A 26317-nucleotide genomic window follows, 5' to 3' on the forward strand; every position below is an offset into this window, starting at 1 on the left:
TATGCATTGAGCAAACTCGTAAGTACTATCATGAAATATGATAGTCGATAAGTTAAGAAGAGCTTACTCAGAGCGACATCTATTAACTGGAATCTATAACAAGCTGTGAATTATGGTGATATAAAAATAAATAATAATATTAGGGAGGGAGGAGGGGTGTGGAGTGTGAACAGTCTCTAAGGTAAGTAAGTAACTGTGGATGAGCTGAACACGCCCAAGGCTTTCAATCCTCCTCCTCGATTTTCTCTCCCCAAGAGGTTGCATGCTCACAAATGAAATGTCATCACAATTCTTAGTCAATTCAGATGATAATATTATCATATATGTATTTTTGGAGTCTTAATGATATTTTATATTTTCTTCCATGGTGACTAAGGGCTTCAATAGAATGCCCTGATTTATCTGAGTCATCACTAAGATATTCCACTCCACGTAAATATCGTATCAAATTATGATGCTTCATCACTTGAAATAAAGAATTTCCTAAGAAATAATCTTCTTTTCAAAGGATTCAAAAATGAAATGGCTCAATCTGAAGGGAAAATGAATACATAATATTAGAATTTATATACTATTATATCACTAGTCCAAAGAAAAACTTTCTAGAAAAAGTCAAGTATTAATATGATACAAAAATTTGGGATATTTATGTAGGTATGTATTTTATCATGGACAAGTTGCAATTTTGTACGAGTTGTAACTTCTATAAGTAGATTGTAATAGTTGTTGCAATTTCTTCGTCTTCTAATGCCTTATTTCATTACAATATCGGTCAATTTAATTTCCAACTATAATATATGATGCTAATATCATTTCATTTTGATTCATTGAAAAGGCAAATTTATTATGTACTAGCCGTACCAGGCATTATCTAGAATTAATAGGCGTCGACGAACGTACAAACTTTGTTTTAATAATATAGATTTGCTTTATTAATAAGTTAGCGGTATTACCCGGCATTGCCCGGAGTAATTAGGCGTCGACGAACATACATATTTTGCTTTCATAATATAGAAGATAACACCCCAAGAAATCCTTGGTGTTACTCTCTGTTTTTTATAATCATACTCACACAAATGGACTCAATCAATACTTAGACGTTCTCTCCTCAAGAATAAAAAAATAATACTAATAGCTTGAAAAAACAAACAAAAAAACTATATGATTTGATGTGGCAAGGAGTACTTGAACTCCTTTCTAAACCTCGTCTAAAGTCACATTCATTTTCTTAAATTTTATATAAAGTACTTCCTTTTTTTCCTTTTTTGATATGAGTTGAACAAAATAAATGTGAGACTTAAATCTCTCTGCATATTATACTCCCTTTTTCTTCTTTTATACTGTTGTGTATATTATATATATCACAAGATACAAGTTACGGTGAAGACTATTTTTCATACATACATAAAGATAAACTTTGGTTTATTAATAAGAAGATAACTCCGCAACAAATCCTCAGTCTTACGCTCAATATTTCATGAACACACTACCACTTTGTTACACAATACTGTTTAATACATAGATGTTCTCTACTCAAGAATAATTGTAATAGTATGAGAAAAAAATAAACATTGTTTATGTTGCCAACAACAACAAAACTCACACGCTAAAAATGCTTAGGATTTATAATCCAATGGATTCCCTTTCCTTTTATTTTTTAATATGAGGTGCTGAGCAATTGCTCCATAGTTACTTCTTTGATCAAGTGGTAACACTCAAAATTGATTCATTTTAATTCATCCAATAAAATAGACAGACAAACTTTGCTTTATTTATATAGATTTATGATTGGGTGATAACCATATTTTGATTTTAAAAAGAGAGGACAGAGACAGTTTTAATTGTTTATGAGTTAATATTTTGGCATTAATTAAATTTAAGAACATCCAACTAAAATATTTATAAATTTTGATTTTGGACTCCTTCGTTATTTTAAATTTGACTTAAATTTTTAAATCGAATAGAAATCGACTTAACCAACATGAAACTGGACATATCAGGAATTTATCAAAAAAAAAAAAAGTACTTGGACGCTCTCGACAAAATCTAGAAGGAGAACATGTTCGGAGAACAGAGGAGGGTTGGCAATTTACGAGTAATATAAGTTATAACCGTTAGCATTTGAGCTTTATAAGCGACTACAAAATATGTACTTATAAATTAGTAATTTTCAATTAAAAAAAGTGAAAATTATACTATTAATACAATAGCCATTTAAATAATATTGTGTCGATCCTCATTTATTTGGTCCAGTTCAGTCCAGTCTTAGGACAGGTCCTTAAGACTGTCAGTACTAGAACTGATTAAACAAAGAAGAAATAAAGTTGAGTGACGTCATCAAAGACCGAACTTTACAAGTTTTAGAACTGATATGCAGGACTAGACTTGACTGGATAGAGACTGAACCGGAAAGGATTGCAGTCTTCAGGTGCTAAATAAGGCCGGCCAAAAAACTACATTTAACCCTCTTTTTCTTCCTTGGAGAGTTTATTCATCCCAAAAATGAAATATATTGTGTTTATTACACTTTTGCTACACTTTCGATGTAAATTTCCTACTTTTTTGGGATGTTAGTCCATTAGTTTCTGAGATATTAACAAATTTTAAAAATAGTTATCGAGGTTTAAATGCATGTTTTTTGTACGTTCATACTATTAATCTACCCCAAGGATGAATATAATAAAAAGAATTGGAAGAGGTGTAGGAGACGCCGTTTTCTATGAAGAACTTGTCTTGGTTTAATTATAATAAATAAATATTCAATAGCTGCATTACCCTCCGTATCACAAGTGCAATAAATATTCTTCATTTAAAATACTTCATCACTTTTTTTTTAACTTGTAAAAATCTACTTAATTATACAAGTTACAACTTGTATACAGCATAATATTGTATAAGAGTGCACTCATTTATAGTCACCATTCATCATCCCCATAAAATACAGGGGCTGGGCTTATATAATTGTTTGGAAAAAAAATTAATCTTTTTGAAAAAAATTAATTAAATATCAAATTTTTTGTTTAAAAAATTTCAAATATCAAATTTTCTAGTAAGAATGAAAAAAATCCTTAATTTGGAGCCTTTCCCCTGCGGACGCCCCTGAAATACCACTTTTACCTGTCAAACCTTGTCAAAATATCCAAACTGAAACACCATCGTCATGATTCATGACCACTACCACAAAAGCCAAAACCTACATAGTTCAGTTAATTTTATTTCCGTTTGAACTACTCTGCGGCTTCTTCATCCACATTCCCCCTCTTTCAATACCCATGGCCAGGGCATGCTGCATTGCTTATTCAATCAAGTATATATAATAATACATACAGTTTCAGCAGAATTCATGAATCAACAAGTGATGTGATGGAGAGAATAATACCTTGAAATTAAAAATAAAAAAATGTATGGAATAAATAAAAATGTACTTTTTTATACCTAGTTAGGAACACAAAAGAAAATTCTGTGGAGAAACAACTTCTCCTATTTCTTCATTTAATACTATAATACATTTTATAATAGATTATATAGGTGTACTACATAGGTACATAAAATATATTTCTCATCATAGCATAGAGAGAAACGCTATCAGTAAAAGACCCATTCATATTATTTAAGGCTTTTTGATGCAAGATATATTGTATAAATAATTTTGTAAAGGTGTTAATTAAATATGCATGCATGTTTACTATACCAGAGCCCTATAAGAATTATAATATTATAGGGCTCTGTACTATATGGAGAAAATCAAAATGGCTGCGATTGCATCAACTCCATCATTGTGATAATAATTCAATGAAGTGAAATTTACAAGGTGCATAGTCAGGAGTACTCAGGATGATGTACATAGATGTCGCTACGGATCCAAAGACCTCTTTTAGTCCGAATGAGCATCAAAAACTCACTTATGTGAGTTTTTGAAGGTACATCTATAAAATGTGTACACGTAAACAACGCGGATGGGAATGGGTAATTTATTTTCAAGGACTTTACATACTATAATCTTTAAACCTCTACAATCATCCTTATCAAAATGAAGAGGTTTTGCTGTTTTAAATATTTGTTGTTAAGAGAAAAAAAACACCTCAATATATAAAAATTATATTCGAAGCATGTATTTATTAGTAGCACATTGAAATATTATAATCTACAAAATCTGTTGAATTTGGTAAAAAGAACCGTTGAGGCTTGAAAGATTGTAATATGCAGAGTCCTCAAGTCTGGAGAAACGCATTCTCAAACACGATGTTTACTTGCACACGTCCTATAGATGTGGAAAGTCACTTTTATTTCCGATATATCATTGATATAATATACAATACCCAAACCAGGGCACCCACACACACTCTTGTTGACGTCATCTTTTACTCTTCTGTTGACGTAATTGTACGTACAACTGTCATTTTTTGTTCTTAATATTGTATCTATGAATCCCCTTAGTTAATCAACAACCAAGCTATGTATTACCTACGTATGATATTATATGAGTTATCAAGGATGTGATGATCGTGACGTGTCTTTTAAGAACTGATACTAGTAACAATAATACTTAATAACGTACTAATTTTCAAGTAAAAATAGGTGTTTATTCCAGGGTTGTTTGGAGACTTTCATCATTTATAATAAATACTTATAGGGATAAATTCATCGTAAAATTTTTAAATCTACTAACCAAAAGGGAGTGAGAAAAAGCATAGAGATAAAATTAAGACTTAAATTGGATTTATTACTTAGTAATAAACAATATTAATGAGTTTGATGGTTGCTGTTGAGGAATGTTTTGGCATTTCAGTCAGGAAGCATACTAAATAATAACAGTAGTATTCGTAAATACATATTATTGATATATAATAAATAAATAGAGATATATATATTGAGGTAAAGTATTAGAACAAATACATAATAATAATTAATCACATTAAATGTTTTGCATATGTTTATAATTTAGAAGGAGCCTCAACTCCCTTACTAACTCCTCAACCCCTTCAAAAACCCTCTTTAAAAAATAGTTTTAAACCTATTTCAATTCATTGTAAACTAAGTTGAATTTCTAATAGCTGCATAGTGTAATTTAAAACTGAAAACAAAAAACACAGACACTACGAAAATGATCTGGGACCCCATCAATTCATAGCTCATGAGAAGTTCTTGCTTTCCAGCAGAAGGCTCGGGATCTCTTTTCCACCATTTCTGTTTTTCTTGAATCTAAGAACGCAAGAGTGGATAAAGAAGAGCTTTGATCTTCTGTTGTGCCTTCTTTTAAGCGCTGTTTCTTCAGAATATTCAGAGTTTTTCTCCTTGGAAGGCGAAGCCCACTGGAAGTGTCATTGATCAAGTATTGTACCTTTGGCTTTCGAAGCAAAGCTATGGAAAAAATAAATAGGCGTTTAAAAATGATGAAGAGGAGAATAATGGAGAGGAAGGAAGGAAATGAGGAGCTGCATTACTTTTGGATCCGTGGAAGTGAATATTTTCCTTATTGATATCGATACTTTTGAGTGGGATCCGTGCTCTTGTTTTATTTGATTCAACCCAGGATTTTTTTAGTAGGTGAAGAGGAGCATTGAATGGTATATTCACAGAAGTATTGATTGTGTCTTTGTCATTCTCTAAGGAAAAACCTTTGATGGACTCGTTTTCAAGTAATTCATCCAAGTCCCACTCCTTCTCTTGTATAGCCTTGAAAGGACTTTCTTCGAGTGAATGCTGGCAACTTGCTGCATTTTGAAGGTCCACCAATTCTTCTGAATGACTGTTGTCACGACTAGTGGAGCCTAAGATGGGGTCCTGAACTCGTAGTAAAAGGTCATTTTCGGAACTGTCATCCCACATTTTGAAGTCAAATAAATGAAGTAAATCCGGTTAATATCTTTTTTCTCTTAGGAATTCTTTTCATTTACAATGAGTTGAATCTATTTCCCTCTCTCCCTCTCCCCTTCTCAAGTCTTCGCCATCATTAACCTACCCACCTTACTCCTTACTTAATATTAAAAATTAATCGCAACTCGGTCACTAGCAGCTTCATCCTTTCAATAATAATTAATTAATCATTTATTCATACATACGCTCATCGATAGTATCCATTCATTCCTTATAATTTATAAATGATATGTTTCTCTTTTGTCTATTTCAGTATAATTTTTTTTGAAAGAATCACATTTTATCTCAAGATGATTAAGGATCATTTTCGAACTGCTTTCACTATTTCAGTCCTACAGGTACTTACTCATTCCTCCTAACTCTCGCAAAAGTACAAACGTACTTATATATTATATAATTTATATTTAAATTCTAGACAACAACATGGTTCTGCAACAAATATGTTCTGACAGAGCTGGGATTCAAATATCCCATGGTTTTTCAAGGGTGGCAAACCCTTGTTGGATTCATAGTCCTCAGGATGTGGACGTCCTCTTACTTGCCCTTGAATTTGAGACTCAAAAAGTCTATTACGCCCCTTGACAAACCTGGCTTTGTGTCCTTATTTCCATTCTTCTTATTCTTTACGGCTTCACTCATTACAGGTTCCAAAGCACTGAGTGTTATATCTATTACAGAATTTGCTGTTGGCTGTACGTTCGTACCGGCAGGTTTGTAGGACTTTTTATACATCAAAATATAATTTGACTCATTATTATTCAGGGATATTTCTCATATCTGAACGGAAAAACTTCTGTGTGCAGCAAGTTGCTTCAGTTATTGTTACCACGACGAGTCTCATATTTGGAGTGTATGGTTTTTTCTTCCGAACAACTGAAGATGGGTTCTACTCGCCCTACTTTTGGCTATTGATTCATATAGTATGCCTTTTGGCTGCATCCCTTCATAGCCGAATCTGTGATGCTCGATACATGGCAATTGATAGATTATACTATGGATATGTTTTTAGTTTTATAGTATTAGCCCCAGCATCTATATATTTGGAAGAAGCCTTTGAAGCCCTCAACTTTCAACATAGAAGACAAATGAGTTTTCTTTTGGGATCACTTGTCAGTGGTGTGAGCGGCGCTGGATTGAATGCTTACATCTGTAATTTCTGTAAATCTCCACCTTCTGGGATCATTGCGCATGTCGGAACTATGGTTTGTGTAGTTGGGTCCTGGATCGTCTTTTCACAAGCTCAACTTCCTAATTGGGCATGGATCCTTGTTGCAGTGAATCTTGTTTCACATTTGCTTGTTCCTACGTATTATGGTTCAGAGGATGAGGACGAAGCGTCTCATTCAGGAGACGATGAACTTGACAAGGAAGTTCTACTCGCTTAGATGCATTTCATTATTTCATTTAAGAGTTTTTTTTGTGTGTGTATGTGGCATAGAAAATACATATTCGCCTATTCTATTCTATTTTTCCCCCATGAAATTACAAAATATAAATAAGATTTATAAAATACTATGTTGATTCATGAATTCAATAAATGATAATTTTAGAAAAATTATATATCTATATTACTTTTTTAAACTAAATAAATTATATAAACTGAACTTTCACAGAACTAGCATGACATAAAATATATCTGGGTTCGACGAAAATGAATGACGGTAGAGACTAAATACATAATCAACAATAGTTTGAAAAAAAGAAATATTAACTAAAGGTATACATATGATTAATGATCAAGTATTGAGTGTCTTTTGTTCATAGCTTCGTACGGGAATAGGGGAAGAATGTAGTGGAGGATTCTCACTCACCAGATTGGAATCGCCTTGGTGTAGGTTAGAAGTGTCTACTGTCACTTGATTGAAAGTTGGTTGTAGATATTCACTAGTATCTAAACTATCTGAGCTTTTTGCATTGGAAATATTATACTTAGGCTTGAGGTACATTTCTTCATCATACTCCAATTTGTTGGCTGGGAGTGTTGACTTAGTCGGAAGCTCCTCATATAAATGTTCGCCAGGAACAGGAGGTAAAGGAACATTTTGTATCGACTTAGATAGTTCTCTCGTTAGAGGAGAAGATAAATTAGATTCTTCATTCATTTTGTTCCCACCTCCTCTGGACATGTGGTAGATGGGTACAGACAGGTATTTACCATCCTTGTTGTGACAAAATTTAAGCCAAACAAATCCAAGGATTAAAGTCATGGCTAATAATGAAAATAATAAAATTAATAAAATCTCCCAAATGGCAAGAGATCCAGAATTGCCAAAAGGAACTATAGAAGTAGTATGATTTGTAACAAATCTGGCTTCATTAGACCACTCCGATTTCTCTTGTACTCCTATTTTTTTTGAGAAAAAAGTCCGTAAATGAAGAGTATCTTTTAAAACAAGTATTTTTGTATTACCTTTATTATAAGCACTGATGACAAAGGTTAAATTATGCTTTGTGTTCAATTCTGGAATGGAGTAGCAGTTATATTTGTACTCATTTTTATCACAAACATCCTTAGCAATAAGTTCTGGAACTGAGAGAGAACTCATCCAATTCTCAGCTCCACTATACTTCCATTTTATCACATAACGTTCAATTTCCCCTGTAGGTGGATAGCCAGGTTGCCATCTCAAAGGCACAGAATCTTTAGATGATGATGTTAAGACCTCAACATTTAATGGTGAAGGAGGAACTGATGAATTCGTACGAGCCTTGATTATTAGAGGTATTGGATTAAGCATTTTATTTGAGTTAAGCGTATATAGACTAAGGGAATAGAATGAATAAGGACGGAGTTTGGTAAATTCTATAGAGTTTTCAGTAATTGGTATCGTTCCTTCCCGTTCATCATTAATATTCCAATGATCTTCGCCTAAGGAACGTAGAAAATGAGGCATTATTGACTTTATTTCCATTGTTTCGGCAATACATACCTTTGAAAATGTATCGTCCATGAGATATGATACCATTAAAATCCTTACATTGAGAAGTTGACGGATCTCTCCAAAAGAATTTCAAACTGTTTTTCGATACTTTAGTGGGAAGAATACTTGTTCCAAATTGAACCTTAGGAGGCAAGGGCTTTGTCTCTGCCATAATGAAATTTTCTACCACTTGTAGATTGGGATTTTTAGGTATGGCTTTAATGGATATCCGATAAACTGAGAAAGGTATGAGTCCACTAATTTTATATTCTTCATCTGAAGTTTGAATGTAGCCTCTTCCATGGGCTTCTTCCTTGCTCCTGGTCCCATGTGGACAGGACATCCATTCTAGATGTTCATAGTGGATTTTATAGGCCGTTCCGGAATCATCACAGCTGAAGCTCCAGCCAAAATGAACATAATTTGCTGAAGTGTTATAAATTTGAATGTGAAGACTACACAAGTTATCTTGGGGTAGCAAACTGTAGTCTGAGTCCACCACCGCCACATCCTCTTCTCCGACTACTAGACTACTTAGTAGAGTGCAAACGACAATAAGGGGTGGAATAGCCATTATTTTTTGGCATTTATTCCCTACAAATGATCATTGCTTTTGACGTTCTACTGCTTAGGTGTTTCAGTATGAAGAAATAATTGATGGTGTATCTTGGTTAGTAAATAATAGTAGAAGTAAGGGAGAAATGGGATGGCTCAACTACTAACTAGGAGACCTTCCTTAATAAAAGCATTTAATATCTTGATATTTTAGTCTTTACAATACTACACAGGCACGCTCAGGCTATATATTAGTTATTACTCATTTAAACAGCAGTCTGAGTGTGAGTAAATACCTTCTGCTTACATACAGTCAGTATTAATAAATAGGCTATGTTGTTGAATCTTGTACCTACATACATTCAAAAGCATACCTTAGGAGAGCCTGCATATTTATAAACATACCTTATTTTTCCCTCCTACTCCTCTCTATTATAAATCATTATTCATTTATCATCATCAATATTTTACTGCATTAACAAGTAAAAAGTAAAAATGCTATCACTAAAATGGTTTGTCTCAACCAAAGTATATATAAAGAACTTCTATATATTCTTTGGTCTTAACTCGCAAAAGAGTTATTAACTAGCAAGATAATATAAATATAATTCTATTAACCTTGAGTATCTAGTAGCTATGATTATCATTAACTAATAAGATAATTCAAAACTCATTTTGATTAGCTAAAGATAAAAAAAGAATCACAATCGTCCAATCAAATTGAATCCTTTAGATATAGGTACTACAAATCAAATCCCTTGATTTACAAACATTCTTTTTGGAGCAATCTCATAACTAGCTAGATCAGTTAAATCCTTTTCTCAATTCGATGAAAAGAACCAAATGCGATACGACTACAATTGTCATAAAAAATGTATTTATAGGTCAATACAAAGGTGACCTTTATCAACAAAAAATGAGGGTACACATGTTAAATTGCTACCAAAATAGTGTAGCATTCATATTTTAAACTATTTTACAATAACAAGGGTTGAAAAAAGTTTTTGAGATTGTTTGTCGACCGCTTTTATAGTTTAAAAATTCATATTATCACATACATACAATAAATATTACGGATTATAACTGAATTTTGGAAATATTTCATAGTATTCTATAGAAGTGATGCACCATGGTTAATTGCCTTGCATATGAACAAGGACCATATATATATATAACAGTACATTAATAATAATTATTGTGTGCCTGACCAATCAAATCCCATCGGCCATCATTCACAATCTCATTTCCTTTCAACTCACTATTTGGTGTGATTGTGGATCTTAAACAATTACTTATCCCTAAAAGTGCATTCTTGACTTAGAGCTTATTTGTTATGTATATGTTTAAATACATCATAATTTTGATATATATTATTTTAATTTAACTGTTGTCTATTTGGACCAATAACAGGTTATATGACGTCTTATGGCGGTATAATTCAAATCATATTTTTATATATTAGTTATTATGTATACTAATATAGGAAGTAACAAGTGGAACCAACAATGACATTTATATCATGATCAGAAAGATGTATTTAAAAAAAAGTATCTCCTCTTCTGTTGAATTTATGTTGTAATATGTACTACTACTATATTCCTATTCCTCCGGCCACGGCTTAACTGTAACACAGAACACTTAATCATACAAAAAATATATACATAGAGCATACATCAAAGAGTGGTGTGATCTAAGGAAGAGAACTATTCTATTATAATAGTAAAGTAACAGAATTAAAACGATCACAGTTGGTTATTGAGAGTGACCTTGGTGAGATGTAATAATTTAATGTTTAGTAGTGGCAACATATTTATTTAAAAAGCTATGAATGACTCTAACAATAAAACATTTTCTATTACCATAAAGTATGCTCCAGTTAAAGTCAAAAGCTCTTATTCTTCGCCTTCACAAACCCATGATCCATTGGAAAATAAGCAGGGTAGGTCGCACCTCAAGTCACTATTATACTCTTGATAAGTTTATATAAGTTATAATAACTAACACATGCTCAGCTCAGGGATCAATGCATATATTTTTTCCCCTAGGATTACATAAAGCCACCCCCACTTTTACTCAGAATGGAAATAATTCCGTTCAATCTATACTAAAAAATCGAATAAATGATGCATCCTACTACTCTCCATCATCTGGACGACGTGTTCGACTCTTTCTCCAAGATGAACAAACTTCAATTTGACATTACTATTATAGATTATGATGAAAGTTCCTAATTGTTGAACTAATAGTTTATTGGAACTGCTCATTCAAGTGTTGTATGCAATCAGCCAAGTGGAAAATAGACGATGATGCACTTCCAGAGTTGATTCTAACTAATAATTATTACCTTTTTATTTTCAAATGATACCTATTCACAAATTCCACAGATTTATATTAGAATAAATTATACCATTATTTCAAACATATACATTGTTATTAACTTATTAATCGTACAAGAACAGTATTTCGCAAAAAATACTAAAAGCTAATCAGATAATTAATATGTTTAATTAGACTATGTAATAGCATTTTTGCCTATGGTCTGAAACCTATATATATTATTGATATTTAAGCCGTATAACACGAAAATGATAATTAAAACCTTCAACCAACCTAAGTTTGGTTTTTAGAGCCTTTTAAAAAAAAATCAAACTTTTAGAGTATAATCACGAGCTATATTTCGAGGTGAAAGAACTATATAGATGAAAATCAAAGGTAATAACAATTGTAAAAAAACACTCCGGCACTTGAAGGATACAGGATTTATGACATTATCTTCATTCCTATGGAATGTGTCTAATAAAAAAATCGAGTAAAATAAAGGATCTTATTTGGAAGCTAATATTGGTTTCACTTTCTTTCAATTGCTTTATATCATAGCCAAAATAAAGAATTAACTTTTTATTACAAATTAAACCAATTTACCCTAAAAAAAGTCTCAATATTGATTGATTTTTTCAATTTAGCTTTTAATATTCTTATTGGACAAATAAACAATAAAGGTTGCGCTATAATACTTCCAAAATAAAATATAATTAAGTCGAATATATGACTGATTGTATTTAAATTTGTATTAAATATTTTAGAAGCAAAGGGATTAACCCCAGTTTAGGAACGTTTGCTTCATATTCAATTAAATAATAATGTGTATACTAGGGTCCCTTATTGTTTTTGAGTTGGATCTATGGGAACAAATGTCTAAATATCGGGATCCCATTAGTAAATAAAAAATACTTAAATTGAAGTTTTTTTTATATTTTAAGAATAAATAATAAATTTTATGCTAGTCTTACTCATATAAGCTATATTTCTATTTTTATAATTATCATTAATAGTGCGCGATTTACTTTTTTAAATCTGTAAGTCCAGCTTTGTTTAAATTCCTTAAACCGATCTGACCCGTAAAAAAATTAAATAGTAGGTGATGAACAATTTAATTTTTGGTGGATTATATAACTGGATTTTTTGTAGCCATAAAATCCTGAGAAATTCCATGCAAACAGAATACCGAGAGAGAAACTCTAGTAGGGAACCTGTTCATATTTAGTCCTCGGTAGTGAACTTTAAAACTTTTATGGTACTCCTGGGGTAAATCAAAATCCTCAAAAGTTAGATTAAGATATAAATTGATAATGCCGTTATTTATGTCCCCTTGTAACTTGAAAGTAATTCTAAATTCATACTATTTTTTTTATTTTTTATGTGATTATTTATAAATTCGGAATACTGACTTAAGAAAACCAGGGGGTTTCGTAGGGAGTAGGCTGGAGGGACTGTAACTGTTTGTTTTTTTACTTTTCACTAGAATTTTTTTGGTGAAGATCAAAAATTTTACGCGTAAATAGGGGTAAAAATTTTTTTTTAAAAGATTTATTTTCATAAAAAAGATTATTAGGGAAAAAAATAAAATAATACTCGAAATTTTTGTGAAAAGCTGTGGATATTTGAAGTTTTAGGACAAAAAAATAAATATTATGTGAATAGGTCTGAATTTTAAATTTTGTTTACAAAAAATGAGTTTTTTTAGAAAAAAAATCTAAAATTAAATTTTGGGGAGTAAAATTTAGAGAATCTATAGTTACTCTCAAAAATTAAATTTTTCGGAAAAAAGTTTCTAAAATTAAATTTCAAATATTAAATTTTAATGAGAAATTTTTCAAAAATCCATACCTATTCACAAGTAATTAATTTTTTAAATTTGAAAAATTTAATTAAACTTCAATTATTTAATTTTTTGAAAAAAAAATCAAATAATAAATTTTTTAATAAGAATCAAAAATTCATTCTTTGGGGGGCTACTGCGGACGTTTCTGCACCATTACTCTTAATTTCATGAATTTTCCACTTTATATGTTTTTCCTTTAGATGGTTAAAATTTTAAAAAAATCAAAGGGAAATCCTTGAAAAAATTAAGGTTAAGGTCTAGGGTCATGGTTTACTTTTAAAAATAAATACAAAATTTGACAAATCTTAGTTTAGCTATTTGATAGCTTTCCAATGATGTATTATACTTGCCTATCATTGCTTTGGCTTACAAGATATCACAAATCAAACGTTCATCAAAATGCTAATTTCTTCATCGTATAGAACTTAGAATTCAAAGTTGGATTGAGTTTCTGATCCAAAACTTCATTTATGAGCTGATTTACTATCAATAATACCAAATATCATTGAATTTGAATCAAATCCGTTTCCTTCTGAAAATTTAAAATGGAATAACCCATAATATATGCATCCCATTTCTTCACTCCCAATATCGATATTGCATATATGGTATATATGCTGATATTTTTCGTTCATTATCGATATTATACCAATATTTGTCCCTAAATAGAATAAACCAAGAAAATAGAAATTAAATATTTATTCTACAAATGAAAGTCTCCTCATTATGATTTATGAAATTAATTAAAACTGAATACTACTTAATCATTTCAATTTTTGGCAAATAACTTAACATAAGTTCCTACAAAATCTTAGTACATTAATCAGTTCAGTGGTTGGGACTAGGACCCGAGGCTCAACTTGATTTAACAATAAAAAAATCAAGACTTGACTTAGTCTTAAAACCTAAGACTCGCAACTCAACTTAGACTTGAAATTATTTAAATTTGATCCCCGGATAGGTAGTGTGGGGTCAAATAGGTGCATTTTAGTTAACGGATAATAACTGTACAGTTACAAAAATCATAAAATTTTCTTTTAAATACTTAAATGTAGCCCAAACTATGGGTTATTAAACTGTATCGATTCCAATCAAATTTATATTATTAATTGTATGTTTTTTGGGCAATATATGCTTTAAAAAATAATAACGGGAAAAATTACCTAAATTCAGGTTCCTAAAACTCATAGAAAATAAATAGACATAACTTTTTATATAAGCTCATTTAGGTTAAATTAGGTTAATAAAAAAATCACTTTTTTCTAACGTTGGATCCAACAGGGATAAAATAGGTAAAATGAAATTAATATATGGCTATGTCAACTACATATTTAGTGTGTCATCCACTCATTCCAATCTCCTTCCTCCGCTTACTACATTCACCAAGGAGGACTAGTCCTTGCATTAGCATACCTATCTCCCCCGAATTTACATGTTTTCTTGGATTAAGAATTTGGTTTTTTCTCGATACAAAATAAAATACGTGATATTTAAACATAATGTTATAAAAATGACAATCATTCTTTTTTTTTAACGTACTTTAACACAAAATGGTAACCTTAAACAGAATTAACTTTAGTGTCAAAATGTAGATAAGCTATATATTTTTTTCAAAAGGTATCATTTTTCTTAGTTATGATGCACGAAAAAGTTTAAAAAATGAACACATTAGACCCCACATACCCTATAGGCTATAATGTATATTTTATTTACTGAAGACTTTCACTGGACTCGATGAAAATATTCATGGATTTGGACTTAAGAATAAAGACTTGAGACTCGACTTGGCTTTCAGTATAAGAACTTTATCCCATTTCTATTCTATTTATTTAGTATTTTTGCAAATTGTCCTATGGATAAATTTCTTTCTCTACGGCTATTACATTAATAGGTTTTTGTAGTTAAATCTATCTATGTGGAAATATTTATCAATTATTTCCCCATAATTACTCACCTATCTATCTGATTGGTGGATACACCCCAATTCTCCGGCCATGTTTTCTCAACAAAATATATGGAATCTCTTTTACTGAACATACAAAAAACCATTTTCACTAACTTGTTCACATAAACAAAGATACGACTGAGGAAGTGAAGTTAAAAAATAACATTTACTATATTTCAATTTGATAAGTATTATTGTATACTAATGTGGCATAATAAAGTTAAACATGTTAGGATATGATATGATAACAACAAAAGCATAATTTTAATATAAAGAGTGGAACGAGCTGGGTACTATTAAAGTTATAAAATAAATATACATTTTCAAATATATGCAAATTTATAATCATAATTGATTAACAAATAGGTTAATGAATTAGCCATTAGGTTCTTTAATAGGAATTAATCAAAGTAGCATTAAGGGCAATTGGAGTGGAAGAATGAATTTGAATATTGTTATGTAAATATATTTATTTAAGGATATTTTGAACGAAGCGTAGTGGACTCATCCAATTCAGTGCCTACATTTGTAGGATTTTTTTCATGTTTGATAAAAAGACGGATTTTGTGAAATATTTCAGAACCAGGAATTAGGAGGTCCAAAACAATAGAGGATATCATGGCGTCTTTGAGAGTATTATCCATTAAGACCTCGTAGTTGAGTGATTCGTCCTTAAAGTATAGGACTTGTATGAACCATTTAAGTGCACAACATGCCCATATAACTATGTAGAAGGTGTGTTTTTAAAGAATATGTGTAATTAAATTTTTATACGAATTATGCATTTAAGAATCACTTACAATGAAAGGTACAAAAAGAGTACCATATAAAGTCAATGCAATTGAATCTTTTAATTTCACAACAGCAGCGACGAATAAAATCAAAAATTGTGGAGACACAGACAATTGGATCACAGAGACAGCAACAACATTGCCTCCAACAATTTCCAAAGAGTGTGAGTATTGTAAAGGGGAGAATAATCAACCAAACTGTTGATCCAGAAACTAAATAGTGGAAGCCAAATTCGCAAGGATACGATACTATTAAAAGTAAAAGGAATCAAGGATTTAATTAAAAATCAGAGAAAGGTAAAATATCGTGAATACCCATGTAGGTAGTTTCGTTTGTCATTGTATTATGAGCATAAATAGAAATACTAGAAGTAGAATTAACCAATTCGTCGGAAGGAACAGTGACGGTTTTTACGGATCCGTTATTCTGAGCATCACAACTTTTTTCAAAATCAATACCAACACCAAGTCTGTACCAATTAAAGATAAAGAAACCAATCATAACCCAGAGCATGGTCTGTGATGCTGGCAAACAGGGACAGCAAACGCACTCTTCTCGTTCTGAATACCCAAAAGCTGAGAGAGCAATTTCTCCGGCCTTGTCAGCGTTTCTCTGTCCAATCACACCCCCAACTTTCTGTCCAATCCTTCCGGCTGCATCATCCAGACCTGTTTCCTTTGTGATTTTTTCACCAACCCGCTCTCCAATCAAGTTACCTATTACCCCTCCAATAATAGGGGGGCCAACCATATTACCCAACATGGATCCCGCTTCCGACCCACCATAGGCCCCAGCTTTAGAAGCTGCCTTTCCGGATGTGGTATCGGATGCATCTACATGAATAAGAATTAGTTAAACAATAACCAATTGCAAATCACTGAATACAAACTTGGATGTGACGAAGGATCTTGAGGACGATCTCTTGATGATGCCTCTATGTTAGGATATAAATTAGTTTGCTGATAGCTCATATTAAACGCTAAAAGATAGAAAATACGAATTTGATGTTTAATTCATATAGCTCAATTACAGTGATCTAACTTTTTTTACCTCCACATGTATTTCAATATTATTGAAAAGAAATGAGTTAGACACATATTATTTATTAATATAAATACAAAAGAAGAATCACTTATTAATCATTATATAGGTAGAATATCTAGTGAATAATTCTTAGAAAATGCTATGAGTTTACTCATATTAAAAAGATGAACTTGAGAGTAACATGATTCCAGTCTTCATTAAACAAGGACTAAGGAAATAATACAAAATTTACATAGAAAAAGATTTTTCATAGTTCATTTCCTCGAATCAGAGCGTTCCTTCATTCTTGTATAATAGGATCCCGCCTTATTTTTACGAAATGCTTCAAAAGGATCACTATTACTAATACCTACGCCCTTATATAGATCTTTTCTATCTCGAACCTCACCACCAGAGATAGGTTCTACGATACCAGACTCAGAGGAACCAAGTCCTGTTCCTGATTTCCAACCCATTCGTTGCATCATTTGATGACCTTTATTAGACGAATCAATAACTGCTGGAGATGAGTTTCTGGATCCCCCATGGTAAGAATCATTATCAGGGCTTCCACTTCTCCGTCGAGATCGCCTTTGTTGTGGTGATGGACTTCTTTTGGTGAGATAGGATGGCATTGAATACGATGATGGAGAAGGGGATCTTCGCATTCCACTTCTACGTCTGTCAGGAGTGGATTCTCTAGAGCCAGAGCGAGACCTAGTTCGAGAGCGATAGGATCTTCTCTTTGATTTTCGATTTCCTTCATTCGATTCACGTCGATGACGATTGTGTTGGGGAATAGGAGAGGCTCTTGGTTCAGGAGTAGAGGACATAGACCATCTTTCAGGGGAAATAGCTGGCGACTCTTCCCTCCTACCACACAGAATATCGTTTTTCTTCTTCTCAATAGCACTATTTTTTTCTTTACTATACTCAAACAGTCCCAATATTTCAAATCCGTCTAAATCACGCGGAGATTCATGAGAAGGTTGAGAATAAAAGGCTTCTAATGAGGCTAAAAGTCTATCGGTTGGTGGTGCTGGAGGAGGTAATCGTATTTTTGAGGGATCTATGGGTCTTTTGTAATCCTGGTCCTCTAGTCTGACAAGAGGAACCATCAGCCCAGCTGGGAGGTCGTAATAAGGAAGTGTGGGTTGTAAGGCTTTATCATCAATCATGGGTGTAATAGACATGAGAGAAGGTGGATGAGGTTGAGGTTGTTGCTGCTGGGAGGGTTGTTGTTGTTGGGGAGTGAGTGGTGGCATGTGATGTGGAGGAATTCCAGGAGGTGGTAATGATGGGTTGAATCCAGGAGGAGGCCGAGATAAATCAGGAAGGACTGGTATTTGAGGGGGAGGCCCATAGGGTGGTTGATTATGAGTGGGAGGTTGTTTCTGCTGGTGCTGTTGTTGTTGCCATTGGGAGGATTCGTCCCATCGACTTGGTCTTTGAGACTGATCTTCGGATCCAGGGGGTGTAGCACTCCAAGGTGCTTGTGGCGGAGGGTAATCATGTGTTGGTGGTATAGGGTACTCATGACTTGATGAAAATTCCTTAGGGTTTGTGTAAAGTGACGAAGAAGAGGATGAAGTGTCTTGAGGGGGTGGAGCAACAAATTCATGAGATCTTCCAGTGACATTTTCCTCAACAGACATTTGTTCATGAATAGAATCAATTTGTAGAGAGAGAGACTGTATGTTGGCATTTGCATGTGCAACAAAGTTATGATGCTGAGCTTTGTAGTTCTCCAAAGTTGATTTGAAGGACTCTGTTACATTCCGGACTTCATTACGATAGTCTTCACTTAGTTCTTGCTTATAAGATTGCCATGACTCCTCTGGTTGTCTCATTTTGCTCAAAGTTGACATACTAAAAATGGATTTGCTTTCCCACAAATTAATGAGCTTATTTAATTTAAGCTGCTGATCATCATTTGCATGAAGAGCTGCTGCACAAAACATTTCAACAGCAACAGACTCCAGAGAATGCTTGAGCTCATCTGCATTTTTTCGTACACAATGATGAAGAACGTCGTTCATGAGATAGATGAGATGAAGTCGTGTAAGGAAGGAAACGTCTTCTTGCGTCACTCGATATGACAAGTAATGAGCAATGAGCTGATTCTTGTCATGAGACGTCGCATTAGCAAATATCCATGATTTGCCACTAGAGATGGAGTCTTTGGTACATGAGTCAATGATGGGTTGAAAAACGTGAGACATTTCCTCGAGTGAAAGCCCAGTGTCCGCGCCCAAAAGTTCCAGTCTCTCAAACTTTGCACTAGAAATGGCTTCAGTGGATACACTCAAAGTTTGCTGTTCCATCACTTCTTCCTGTGCCAACAAATTAGACTCCGACTCACGAATTTGATCTCTCAGTGTCTTTTGTTGCTTCTCAAGTGCTTGAATCCTTTCTCTAAACTCAGAACGTCCTGAAGATGCCTGTGGTGGCCATTCAGGCTCATGGTGTCCCAGAGCCTTTTGTTGGTTCATTACTTTCCATGCATAGTAGTCGTAAAAATCACCTCCAAATAGAAAACCAAACTTCGGATTATTCTTCTGCTTACTCTTCGTCATTTCCTCAAACTCAGGACCATTTCGAGCAACGAAAATGGCCAATTTGTCAATAATGATACGCAGCTCTGCATCAGGAGGAGGAAGAGGCTCCATTCTTCAAAGAATTTCTTGGAGAGTTACAATTAATTGTAACTGAGGCGTTGCAGAACTAACTTGAGGATCGAATGCTGATAATGTTAGTTTTGTTGATCAGTTATGGTCGGATTCAGCTAAAAATACACTAGTAGCTAATCAACAAAACCTCCTCTCTTCTCAAACATCGTATTTCTATACACATAAATTATTTATAAGTGAATAACATAAAGCATACTTGCGAGCTGCGTCTGTGCGCGCAGACTAAATCTCTTAAATTCATCCAATTAAGTTTTATTTTCTATTTATTACCATTATACTCCAATATAGTTGAATATCCCTCCGTATTTTCTTTTTCAGCTTCTCCTTAGCTCCTTCGTTCGATCGAACAAATGTGTAATTGGTGCCTGTCATCATTATTTATTTATCTAGAACTACGATTTGATCGAATGACCTTTTGCAACATAGCCTTAAATACTCTTCCCCCCCCTCTCCTCCTACATCAAAATGTCCATCAATGATTATTCTAAATGTATGCATGACGTAACTCCACTCGTTTGTATTATTTATGTACATAATATTCAAGGAGTGGAATACAATACTGTAATATAAGAATGTGAACATACTACATTAATGACAGAGTTGGGCCAATTCAAGGAAATGGGTGCAACAGAAAATAAATTAAGATTTATTACAATATAAATATATATATATGTAAAATAAAGAACTAATATACGGTGCATTAATTAATTGGATTTATAATTAGAAAACGATCATATTTTATCATGTGTATGTATATATAATATATATATAAATATTAATATTCTGAGTAATCTATATATTATTTGTACATAGATGCAAATATCTTAGAAAGCAGGCGTCTATTGTCACACATACGGCTTTCCAGCCTCCAGTCGAATAGCCTCAATGAGATCTTGATTTATTAGAAAAACGAATTTTAGAGAAGCAATTTCTAAAACAGTATCATTTGTCAATCTACAAGAGTTTCCTCGAGGAACAGGTCGTCCATCCACAAATAATGAGCGTTTCCCCTCATTATAAATAAAAAACTCCCCACTGTTCCTTAACTTAATTCTTCCTTGACACCGGGACACTTTCCATGCAGGCCCCTCAAGTTTTAAATCCACATCGACTGAAGAATCAGAGGACACTCTACCGAGAGTTATTTCCTTACTTCTCATGAGGTATCTAACTATACGTCCTCGTAGTACAGCTAAAGTTTGATTATCAAAATCTGGAGGGCCTTTCCCATTTACTTTGTCGACCATGACCTGCCATCGATTCACTTCTGCCTCCAAGTGCCGAATTTCCATTTTACATCTATAAAAGAAGAAATAAGATTAAATTAGTATTACCATATTTAATGCAACATGAAAAAGCTCTTACTTTCGATCAGAAGCAGCTAGTTCCGCATCCAATATTTGATCCTTGGGCTCAAAAAGTTCCCCATCATTTATGGAGTCCTCAGCATCATGAAAGTTAAGAATGTTATTGTCTTTTGGTAAGGGATGAACTGCCTGTTCATTGAGAAGAAAATTTTGCTTCATGACTTGCCAATGTTTGAGTAAAATGATGGGAGTGCGAGAGTAATGAAATTCAAGTGGATGTTTCCTAAGAATCTCATCAAACTCTTCTTTTTGTGGATCCTACCGAAAAAAAGAAAAGAAGATATGTATATAAAATGCTGCTGAAGGTTCTATTATTTACAGGTTTGTCGGATGGACGAAGCGGACTCTGAATGGGTATGTCCAGAAGAATTTTTTCTTCTTGTGGTGAGAAGAGGAGCTTCCTCTCAATAGATGTGACGACTTCAGGATGCAGATTGCGAACTGCTCTCATGGCTAGTTTGGAAATAAGGGGATTGTACATGAGTGAGCTCCATCGCTCAGTCACTTCTCCTAACGTGAAATGACAGCTAAAAGAGACTCCTTTCCAAACGAGTGATAGATCACGCACTCTTACAGTGTTTAAAATCAAGGCATAGTCATCCCATGGTTTCCAACGCCCTAAATTTCGCCCACCTTCTCGGCTACGCCCGCCACTAGAGCTTTTCTTCTTCTTTTTCTTTTTCTTCTTAGGTGGAGATACTCGATTTGGGTCTAGGGGTGGAAGGGGAGAGGCTGCAACAGTACTGCTGTTGCCAACCACAGTAGAGATTGTTTGTAAAGGTCCAGGAGTTGGGGCTCCTAGACCTTGTTGGGAGGGTTGTTGCTGACTAATTGGCGTGGGTTTGTTGAGAATTATCCCTGGTCCAGAGTCAACAATTTCGTCATCGAATCTTTTCCTTTTAATGGTACGGCGACTCTTACGAGGCTGCCCTTCTTCCCAAGAAGATCCTTGAAGCTCCACTGGAAGGTTAGAGCCGTAGGAGGGTAGATTCAGAGCCCTACCCGTTTCCACTTGGGCAGAGGATAAGCCTTTGCTCTCAGAAGAGGAACTCATTTTTCCTTTCCTCCTCAGTCAAGGTTCATTCATTTCTCATCCCGCTTCCATCCAGTCTCATTGCCTCTAGCCTTCAATCAAGTCTCACAATTCAAGTCACTTCTTGTTGACCTGCCACAAAACCCTCTAGCTATTTCTTCGATTTTTTTATTACATACTCAGTATATATCAAGCTAGTTCTGCTGACGACTCAGCTCCAGATCAACAGCCACGAGTTCAGCTGTTGTTTGTAATTCTACCAGGGTACGTATATAGGGAAGCCGGAGACAGGTCTTCTTATAATAGTCATTTTTAACCAATATCATTTTATTAGCATTGGATATTTTTGTATTTAGCTCATTATTGCTTCCCCATTTTACTTACTACCTACTCGTATGTATAAAAAAAAATATCATGATCAAACAAATAATATCGTAATAACCTTTTCCACTCTCTATGATCACGATTCATGAATTGAATGATAGAAAGGTCGTCTTCTTCATGACAAGTTTATTAAAATAATAAGAAATGTATAAAATCTTGTCCGGTCTACCCTATCCCAATATGATAAATTCTAATACAAATTCAAACACCTATTTTAATAATGCAATTTTGATGATGCAGTTTCTTTATCAGTCATAGTCCGTGAGATATGACTCACGTAGTACAAAAAGCTTAAATCGCATTTTTAACGATCCATAAGTTATACACATTATAAATAATCGGATTTATATGTAATTAAAAAAAATACTTCAAATGAATATTGAATCAGTTACAATAATTATATATCTGTCGAATAGGTACTCAGTTTTTTTAATGTTCAGTCTTAACAACTGCCTAATATCTATAGCATATAAATAGTGTACATATTATATGAAGCCTTTTTTAAGACAGCCAGATTTAATAACTTGAGTCTGAAATATTTCAATCATCTTCACCACAAAATAGGAGTAACTGTATAATACAGACTGATCCATATTGATATCCAAAAAATATTAAGAGATTAAGTAAAAATATGATAGCTTTTATTTGAGAATTAGAATGTCAGCCTCTCAAGACGAGACGTGTTAATATAACTTTTCGTCACACATTCGATGGATATTGTAATTAGAATGAAAAATCTCGATCGCGCATTTAAAACAGTTATATTTCCGTTAATGTGAAAACATTACAATATTAGGGGACAAAGAAAACACTTCCTTTGCCTTTTCATTTTTAAAAAGAGGACATTAGCAGGTATTACGTTGATTATAATGGTAGTAGTATTAAATTATGAGATAGTAAAGTTTAATCATCATCTTGGTCCATTGCACCGCCTCCTCTAGCTTTGGGACCACCCGCACGTTTGGCCATAATCATTTGATCGACTCTGAGAATGGTGCATGCTGCATCAGTTGCATATTTTATACCCCAGAACTTGGTTAACAAGAGATCATAAATTTCTTTCTCGGCTGTATTTACAACAGCAGCATTGGGCGCATCAATATCAACTCCTGCATTGGAATTTCCTTCTTGATGAGCTGACAAAAGTTGAGCAATCATCTCAGATGACTTTAATCCAGAGTTTTCTGCGAGAATACGTGGAATTGATTGTAAAGCAAGTGAAAACCTGTTGATGGCGTATTGATCGAGCCCAGGACAGGTTTTTGCATAATCTCCAATTTTAATTGAGAGGGCAATCTCTGTGGCTCCAGCTCCTGGAACAAGGCGTGGTTCCTAGTTAAAAAAATTAAGGATTAGAAAGTTCTCCTTAAAAATATATAAATATAAATAATTAAAATACCCGACAAAGTCCCTTAAAAGTATTCACTCCGTCATCAATAGCTCTTTCAATATCATCCATATAATTTTCAGTAGAACCACGAACAACGACGGTGGCAACTCTAGATTCCTTGGACTCGAGTTTAAAAATGACTACAGAGGTATCACCAAGTTCATCAACATATACTTTGTCGGCAAACCCCATTTCTTCTTTAGTTGGGGCAGTCATTTTTGGTAATGGAGTGGCTCCAACTGTTCTGCACAATCTTCGAACATCCCACTTGGATGTCAGCCGAATGGCCATAATATCATATTTGTTGATATAATGCATAGCAAGATCCCCAATTTTCCCTCCAGAAACAATGACATCGATACCGGCATCCTTGATGGCCTTGATTTGTCCCTCTAATAAATCTTCTTCACCCTTGGAAAAATCTTTAAGCTCTTGAGCCGTTTTGATGAGTACCGTTCCCTTCGTCTCCGTTTGAGTTTGGTCCACGGGACATGTATAGATTGCAATTTTAGCATCCTTGACATTGATGATGTTGGACTCGACGGCGCGAAGGAAGACCATTCCAGGGAGAACTTGTGATTGAAGCAAACCAGATCCCAAAATTTTACATACTCTTATATTGTCGACGTTGAATGAGGTCTCTTCAGGGAGGATAGAAATGCAGGCTTTTGTTATCAACTCTGAGAGAAAATCCTGATATCCGTATTGTTTGGACATAACGGAGGCACAAATGGCCTTTTGGACTTCCTGAGCAGATCGATTGTTGTTAATAGAGAGATTTGAGAGTGTTTCCAGGATTTCAATCGCCTTTTCGAGAGCCAATTCGTATCCTTCTGCAACTTCGGTTGGTTTAAGACCCATACGAAGCAAATCCTCGGCTTCTTTGAGTAGAGCACCACAAAACACGACCACGAAGTTGGTTCCATCACCGACCTCCTGCTCCATCATCTGGGAAGCTAAAACCATGATTTTAACGGCTGGATGCTCCACTTCCAATTCCCTCATGATGGTCCCGGCGTCATTCGTCACAAAAAGCTTCTCAAGGTGGTTGATCACCATTTTGTTCATACCATTGGGACCATAAGCACTGCCAAGAGTGGAAGTAAACTCCTTGCAAGCGCTGATGTTGTTGATCACGGCCTCTTCTAATCCAGAGAGGAAGCGGGCTCCATCTTTCATCATGGAGGAGAACCCCGGAGCTTTAGGAACATGGAGAGCCATCACGATGGTATTGATAGACTTGGATTATAAATTCAAATAGAGGGTGGAAGAGAAGGAATTTTCTGGAATATTCTCGCTCCTTGTCATAAAGCGGATTCTCACTGCGTCTCTCAACCTCTCCCACATCAATGCTGTTAAGAAAAAAAAGGCCCGAATTCACATGTTAGCCGGTAGGTAGACTTTTAATTTTAAAGACTACTAGGTATTCATTATTATAATAAATAAATGCTTATGCTAAGATATTTGATATAAACAAATGTTAATAGTTTATCACTCATAGGTACACAATTCTACAAAAAAATATTCAATATAGGTAAATAGAAATAAATGGCTTGATATTTTAATTCAAAGGTAAAATTTGGAATCTTACTCTATAAATCTTTCTTGAATTTTAAAATGAGTCATTTTTTCCACTATGTAAGACAAATAGCTGTTATATAGAATGGGGCATTACAAAGTAGATCAAATATCTTGTATTATTAAAGATTGTATCGAAATAGTAATGAATGATTATTAATTACTGATAAATGATAATAACTACTAATAGTTCCATAATCGTTGATTAAATCATGTAATTCGATCAAATATACAAGATGCAGGAGTGGAAAGTTCAAAATTAAGTATTAAAAAAAAGATCTCTAGCATCATGAAAATAAATATGACGGATATAAACAAGATTTTGGATTTGGATAAAAAAACAATATCATAAAATTAGTTTAATTACATGTTCATATAACTATTTAGTATTTATTAACTAATCATTACAACGAATCTGTGTATTATAACACAAAATAATTATTAATAATGCACTATTGTACTTTATCCAAGCCAGCCATGCGGCTATGGCCTATGAGACCAAATGGCAATTATTAAATAAAATAATAAACTACTGACAAAACTACACAGAAGATTTCTGGCATACCTCATGTACTCATGTACTGCATACCGGGTTAATAA

General features: G+C 33.6%; 7 protein-coding genes across 11 annotated transcripts; 1 reads left to right on the top strand and 6 right to left on the bottom strand.

Annotated features, from left to right (window-relative positions):
- The first annotated feature begins 4272 nt into the window (after nucleotides 1-4272).
- Nucleotides 4273-7435, top strand: LOC121129908 (UDP-N-acetylglucosamine transporter TMEM241). Of its 5 annotated transcripts, none has more exons than XM_040725625.2 (6): nucleotides 4273-4377; nucleotides 4438-4533; nucleotides 4579-4875; nucleotides 6131-6215; nucleotides 6293-6587; nucleotides 6640-7435. In XM_040725625.2, exons 4-6 carry the CDS (start codon nucleotides 6168-6170, stop codon nucleotides 7260-7262), a joined length of 966 nt encoding a protein of 321 aa, XP_040581559.1. In that variant the 5' UTR covers nucleotides 4273-4377; nucleotides 4438-4533; nucleotides 4579-4875; nucleotides 6131-6167; the 3' UTR covers nucleotides 7263-7435. The 5 variants fall into 5 exon arrangements, with proteins under 5 accessions (XP_040581559.1, XP_040581567.1, XP_071749532.1 ...); XM_040725633.2 differs by having other exon boundaries at nucleotides 4592-4875; XM_071893431.1 differs by lacking the exon at nucleotides 4579-4875 and having other exon boundaries at nucleotides 4438-4532; nucleotides 6129-6215.
- On the bottom strand, nucleotides 4562-5968 carry LOC121129930 (uncharacterized). Its single transcript, XM_040725641.2, has 2 exons — nucleotides 5445-5968; nucleotides 4562-5361 (listed from the first exon to the last, which is right to left on the bottom strand). The coding sequence occupies exons 1-2, from the start codon at nucleotides 5827-5829 to the stop codon at nucleotides 5126-5128; spliced, it is 621 nt and encodes a 206-aa protein (XP_040581575.1). The 5' UTR covers nucleotides 5830-5968; the 3' UTR covers nucleotides 4562-5125.
- LOC121129897 (uncharacterized) lies at nucleotides 7422-9739 on the bottom strand. The gene is made up of 3 exons (XM_040725608.2): nucleotides 8808-9739; nucleotides 8288-8746; nucleotides 7422-8221 (listed from the first exon to the last, which is right to left on the bottom strand). The coding sequence occupies exons 1-3, from the start codon at nucleotides 9370-9372 to the stop codon at nucleotides 7614-7616; spliced, it is 1632 nt and encodes a 543-aa protein (XP_040581542.1). The 5' UTR covers nucleotides 9373-9739; the 3' UTR covers nucleotides 7422-7613.
- A 5868-nt stretch (nucleotides 9740-15607) lies between these two features.
- On the bottom strand, nucleotides 15608-20442 carry LOC121129986 (uncharacterized). Its single transcript, XM_040725672.2, has 5 exons — nucleotides 20236-20442; nucleotides 17142-17231; nucleotides 16567-17085; nucleotides 16261-16500; nucleotides 15608-16184 (listed from the first exon to the last, which is right to left on the bottom strand). Exons 2-5 carry the CDS (start codon nucleotides 17221-17223, stop codon nucleotides 15934-15936), a joined length of 1092 nt encoding a protein of 363 aa, XP_040581606.1. The 5' UTR covers nucleotides 17224-17231; nucleotides 20236-20442; the 3' UTR covers nucleotides 15608-15933.
- Nucleotides 17340-20183, bottom strand: scaf6 (SR-related CTD associated factor 6). The gene has a single exon (XM_040725659.2). The coding sequence runs from the start codon at nucleotides 19942-19944 to the stop codon at nucleotides 17551-17553; it is 2394 nt and encodes a 797-aa protein (XP_040581593.1). The 5' UTR covers nucleotides 19945-20183; the 3' UTR covers nucleotides 17340-17550.
- Nucleotides 20443-20598: 156 nt separating the features above from the next.
- Rcd5 (microspherule protein Rcd5) lies at nucleotides 20599-22583 on the bottom strand. The gene is made up of 3 exons (XM_040725669.2): nucleotides 21652-22583; nucleotides 21331-21590; nucleotides 20599-21264 (listed from the first exon to the last, which is right to left on the bottom strand). Exons 1-3 carry the CDS (start codon nucleotides 22384-22386, stop codon nucleotides 20811-20813), a joined length of 1449 nt encoding a protein of 482 aa, XP_040581603.1. The 5' UTR covers nucleotides 22387-22583; the 3' UTR covers nucleotides 20599-20810.
- A 911-nt stretch (nucleotides 22584-23494) lies between these two features.
- CCT8 (chaperonin containing TCP1 subunit 8) lies at nucleotides 23495-26210 on the bottom strand. The gene is made up of 2 exons (XM_040725667.2): nucleotides 24149-26210; nucleotides 23495-24081 (listed from the first exon to the last, which is right to left on the bottom strand). The coding sequence occupies exons 1-2, from the start codon at nucleotides 25358-25360 to the stop codon at nucleotides 23653-23655; spliced, it is 1641 nt and encodes a 546-aa protein (XP_040581601.1). The 5' UTR covers nucleotides 25361-26210; the 3' UTR covers nucleotides 23495-23652.
- Between the last annotated feature and the right edge of the window lie 107 nt (nucleotides 26211-26317).

This window comes from Lepeophtheirus salmonis, chromosome 1 (assembly GCF_016086655.4).
Source record: "Lepeophtheirus salmonis chromosome 1, UVic_Lsal_1.4, whole genome shotgun sequence".
NCBI lineage: Eukaryota > Metazoa > Arthropoda > Copepoda > Siphonostomatoida > Caligidae > Lepeophtheirus > Lepeophtheirus salmonis.

Excerpts from the sequence above, each read along its gene's own strand:
- CCT8 (XM_040725667.2), bottom strand. The coding sequence starts at position 25,360 with ATGGCTCTCCATGTTCCTAAAGCTCCGGGGTTCTCCTCCATGATGAAA. Across the intron at positions 24,082-24,148 it reads CTTTTAAGGGACTTTGTCGG|GAACCACGCCTTGTTCCAGG; the intron begins GTATTTTAATTA and ends TTTTTTAACTAG.
- LOC121129986 (XM_040725672.2), bottom strand. The coding sequence starts at position 17,223 with ATGAGCTATCAGCAAACTAATTTATATCCTAACATAGAGGCATCATCA. Across the intron at positions 16,501-16,566 it reads AAACGAAACTACCTACATGG|TATCGTATCCTTGCGAATTT; the intron begins GTATTCACGATA and ends TACTTTTAATAG. Across the intron at positions 16,185-16,260 it reads CTCTTTTTGTACCTTTCATT|TTATATGGGCATGTTGTGCA; the intron begins GTAAGTGATTCT and ends CCTTCTACATAG.
- LOC121129908 (XM_071893431.1), top strand. The coding sequence starts at position 4,500 with ATGATCGTGACGTGTCTTTTAAGAACTGATACT. Across the intron at positions 4,533-6,128 it reads GTCTTTTAAGAACTGATACT|AGTATAATTTTTTTTGAAAG; the intron begins AGTAACAATAAT and ends TTTGTCTATTTC. Across the intron at positions 6,216-6,292 it reads TCACTATTTCAGTCCTACAG|ACAACAACATGGTTCTGCAA; the intron begins GTACTTACTCAT and ends TTTAAATTCTAG.
- LOC121129930 (XM_040725641.2), bottom strand. The coding sequence starts at position 5,829 with ATGTGGGATGACAGTTCCGAAAATGACCTTTTACTACGAGTTCAGGAC. Across the intron at positions 5,362-5,444 it reads TCACTTCCACGGATCCAAAA|CTTTGCTTCGAAAGCCAAAG; the intron begins GTAATGCAGCTC and ends TTTTTTCCATAG.
- LOC121129897 (XM_040725608.2), bottom strand. The coding sequence starts at position 9,372 with ATGGCTATTCCACCCCTTATTGTCGTTTGCACTCTACTAAGTAGTCTA. Across the intron at positions 8,747-8,807 it reads TGGACGATACATTTTCAAAG|GCGAAGATCATTGGAATATT; the intron begins GTATGTATTGCC and ends TACGTTCCTTAG. Across the intron at positions 8,222-8,287 it reads CATCAGTGCTTATAATAAAG|GAGTACAAGAGAAATCGGAG; the intron begins GTAATACAAAAA and ends CAAAAAAAATAG.
- scaf6 (XM_040725659.2), bottom strand. The coding sequence starts at position 19,944 with ATGGAGCCTCTTCCTCCTCCTGATGCAGAGCTGCGTATCATTATTGAC.
- Rcd5 (XM_040725669.2), bottom strand. The coding sequence starts at position 22,386 with ATGAGTTCCTCTTCTGAGAGCAAAGGCTTATCCTCTGCCCAAGTGGAA. Across the intron at positions 21,591-21,651 it reads TTCGTCCATCCGACAAACCT|GATCCACAAAAAGAAGAGTT; the intron begins GTAAATAATAGA and ends TTTTTTCGGTAG. Across the intron at positions 21,265-21,330 it reads CTAGCTGCTTCTGATCGAAA|ATGTAAAATGGAAATTCGGC; the intron begins GTAAGAGCTTTT and ends CTTCTTTTATAG.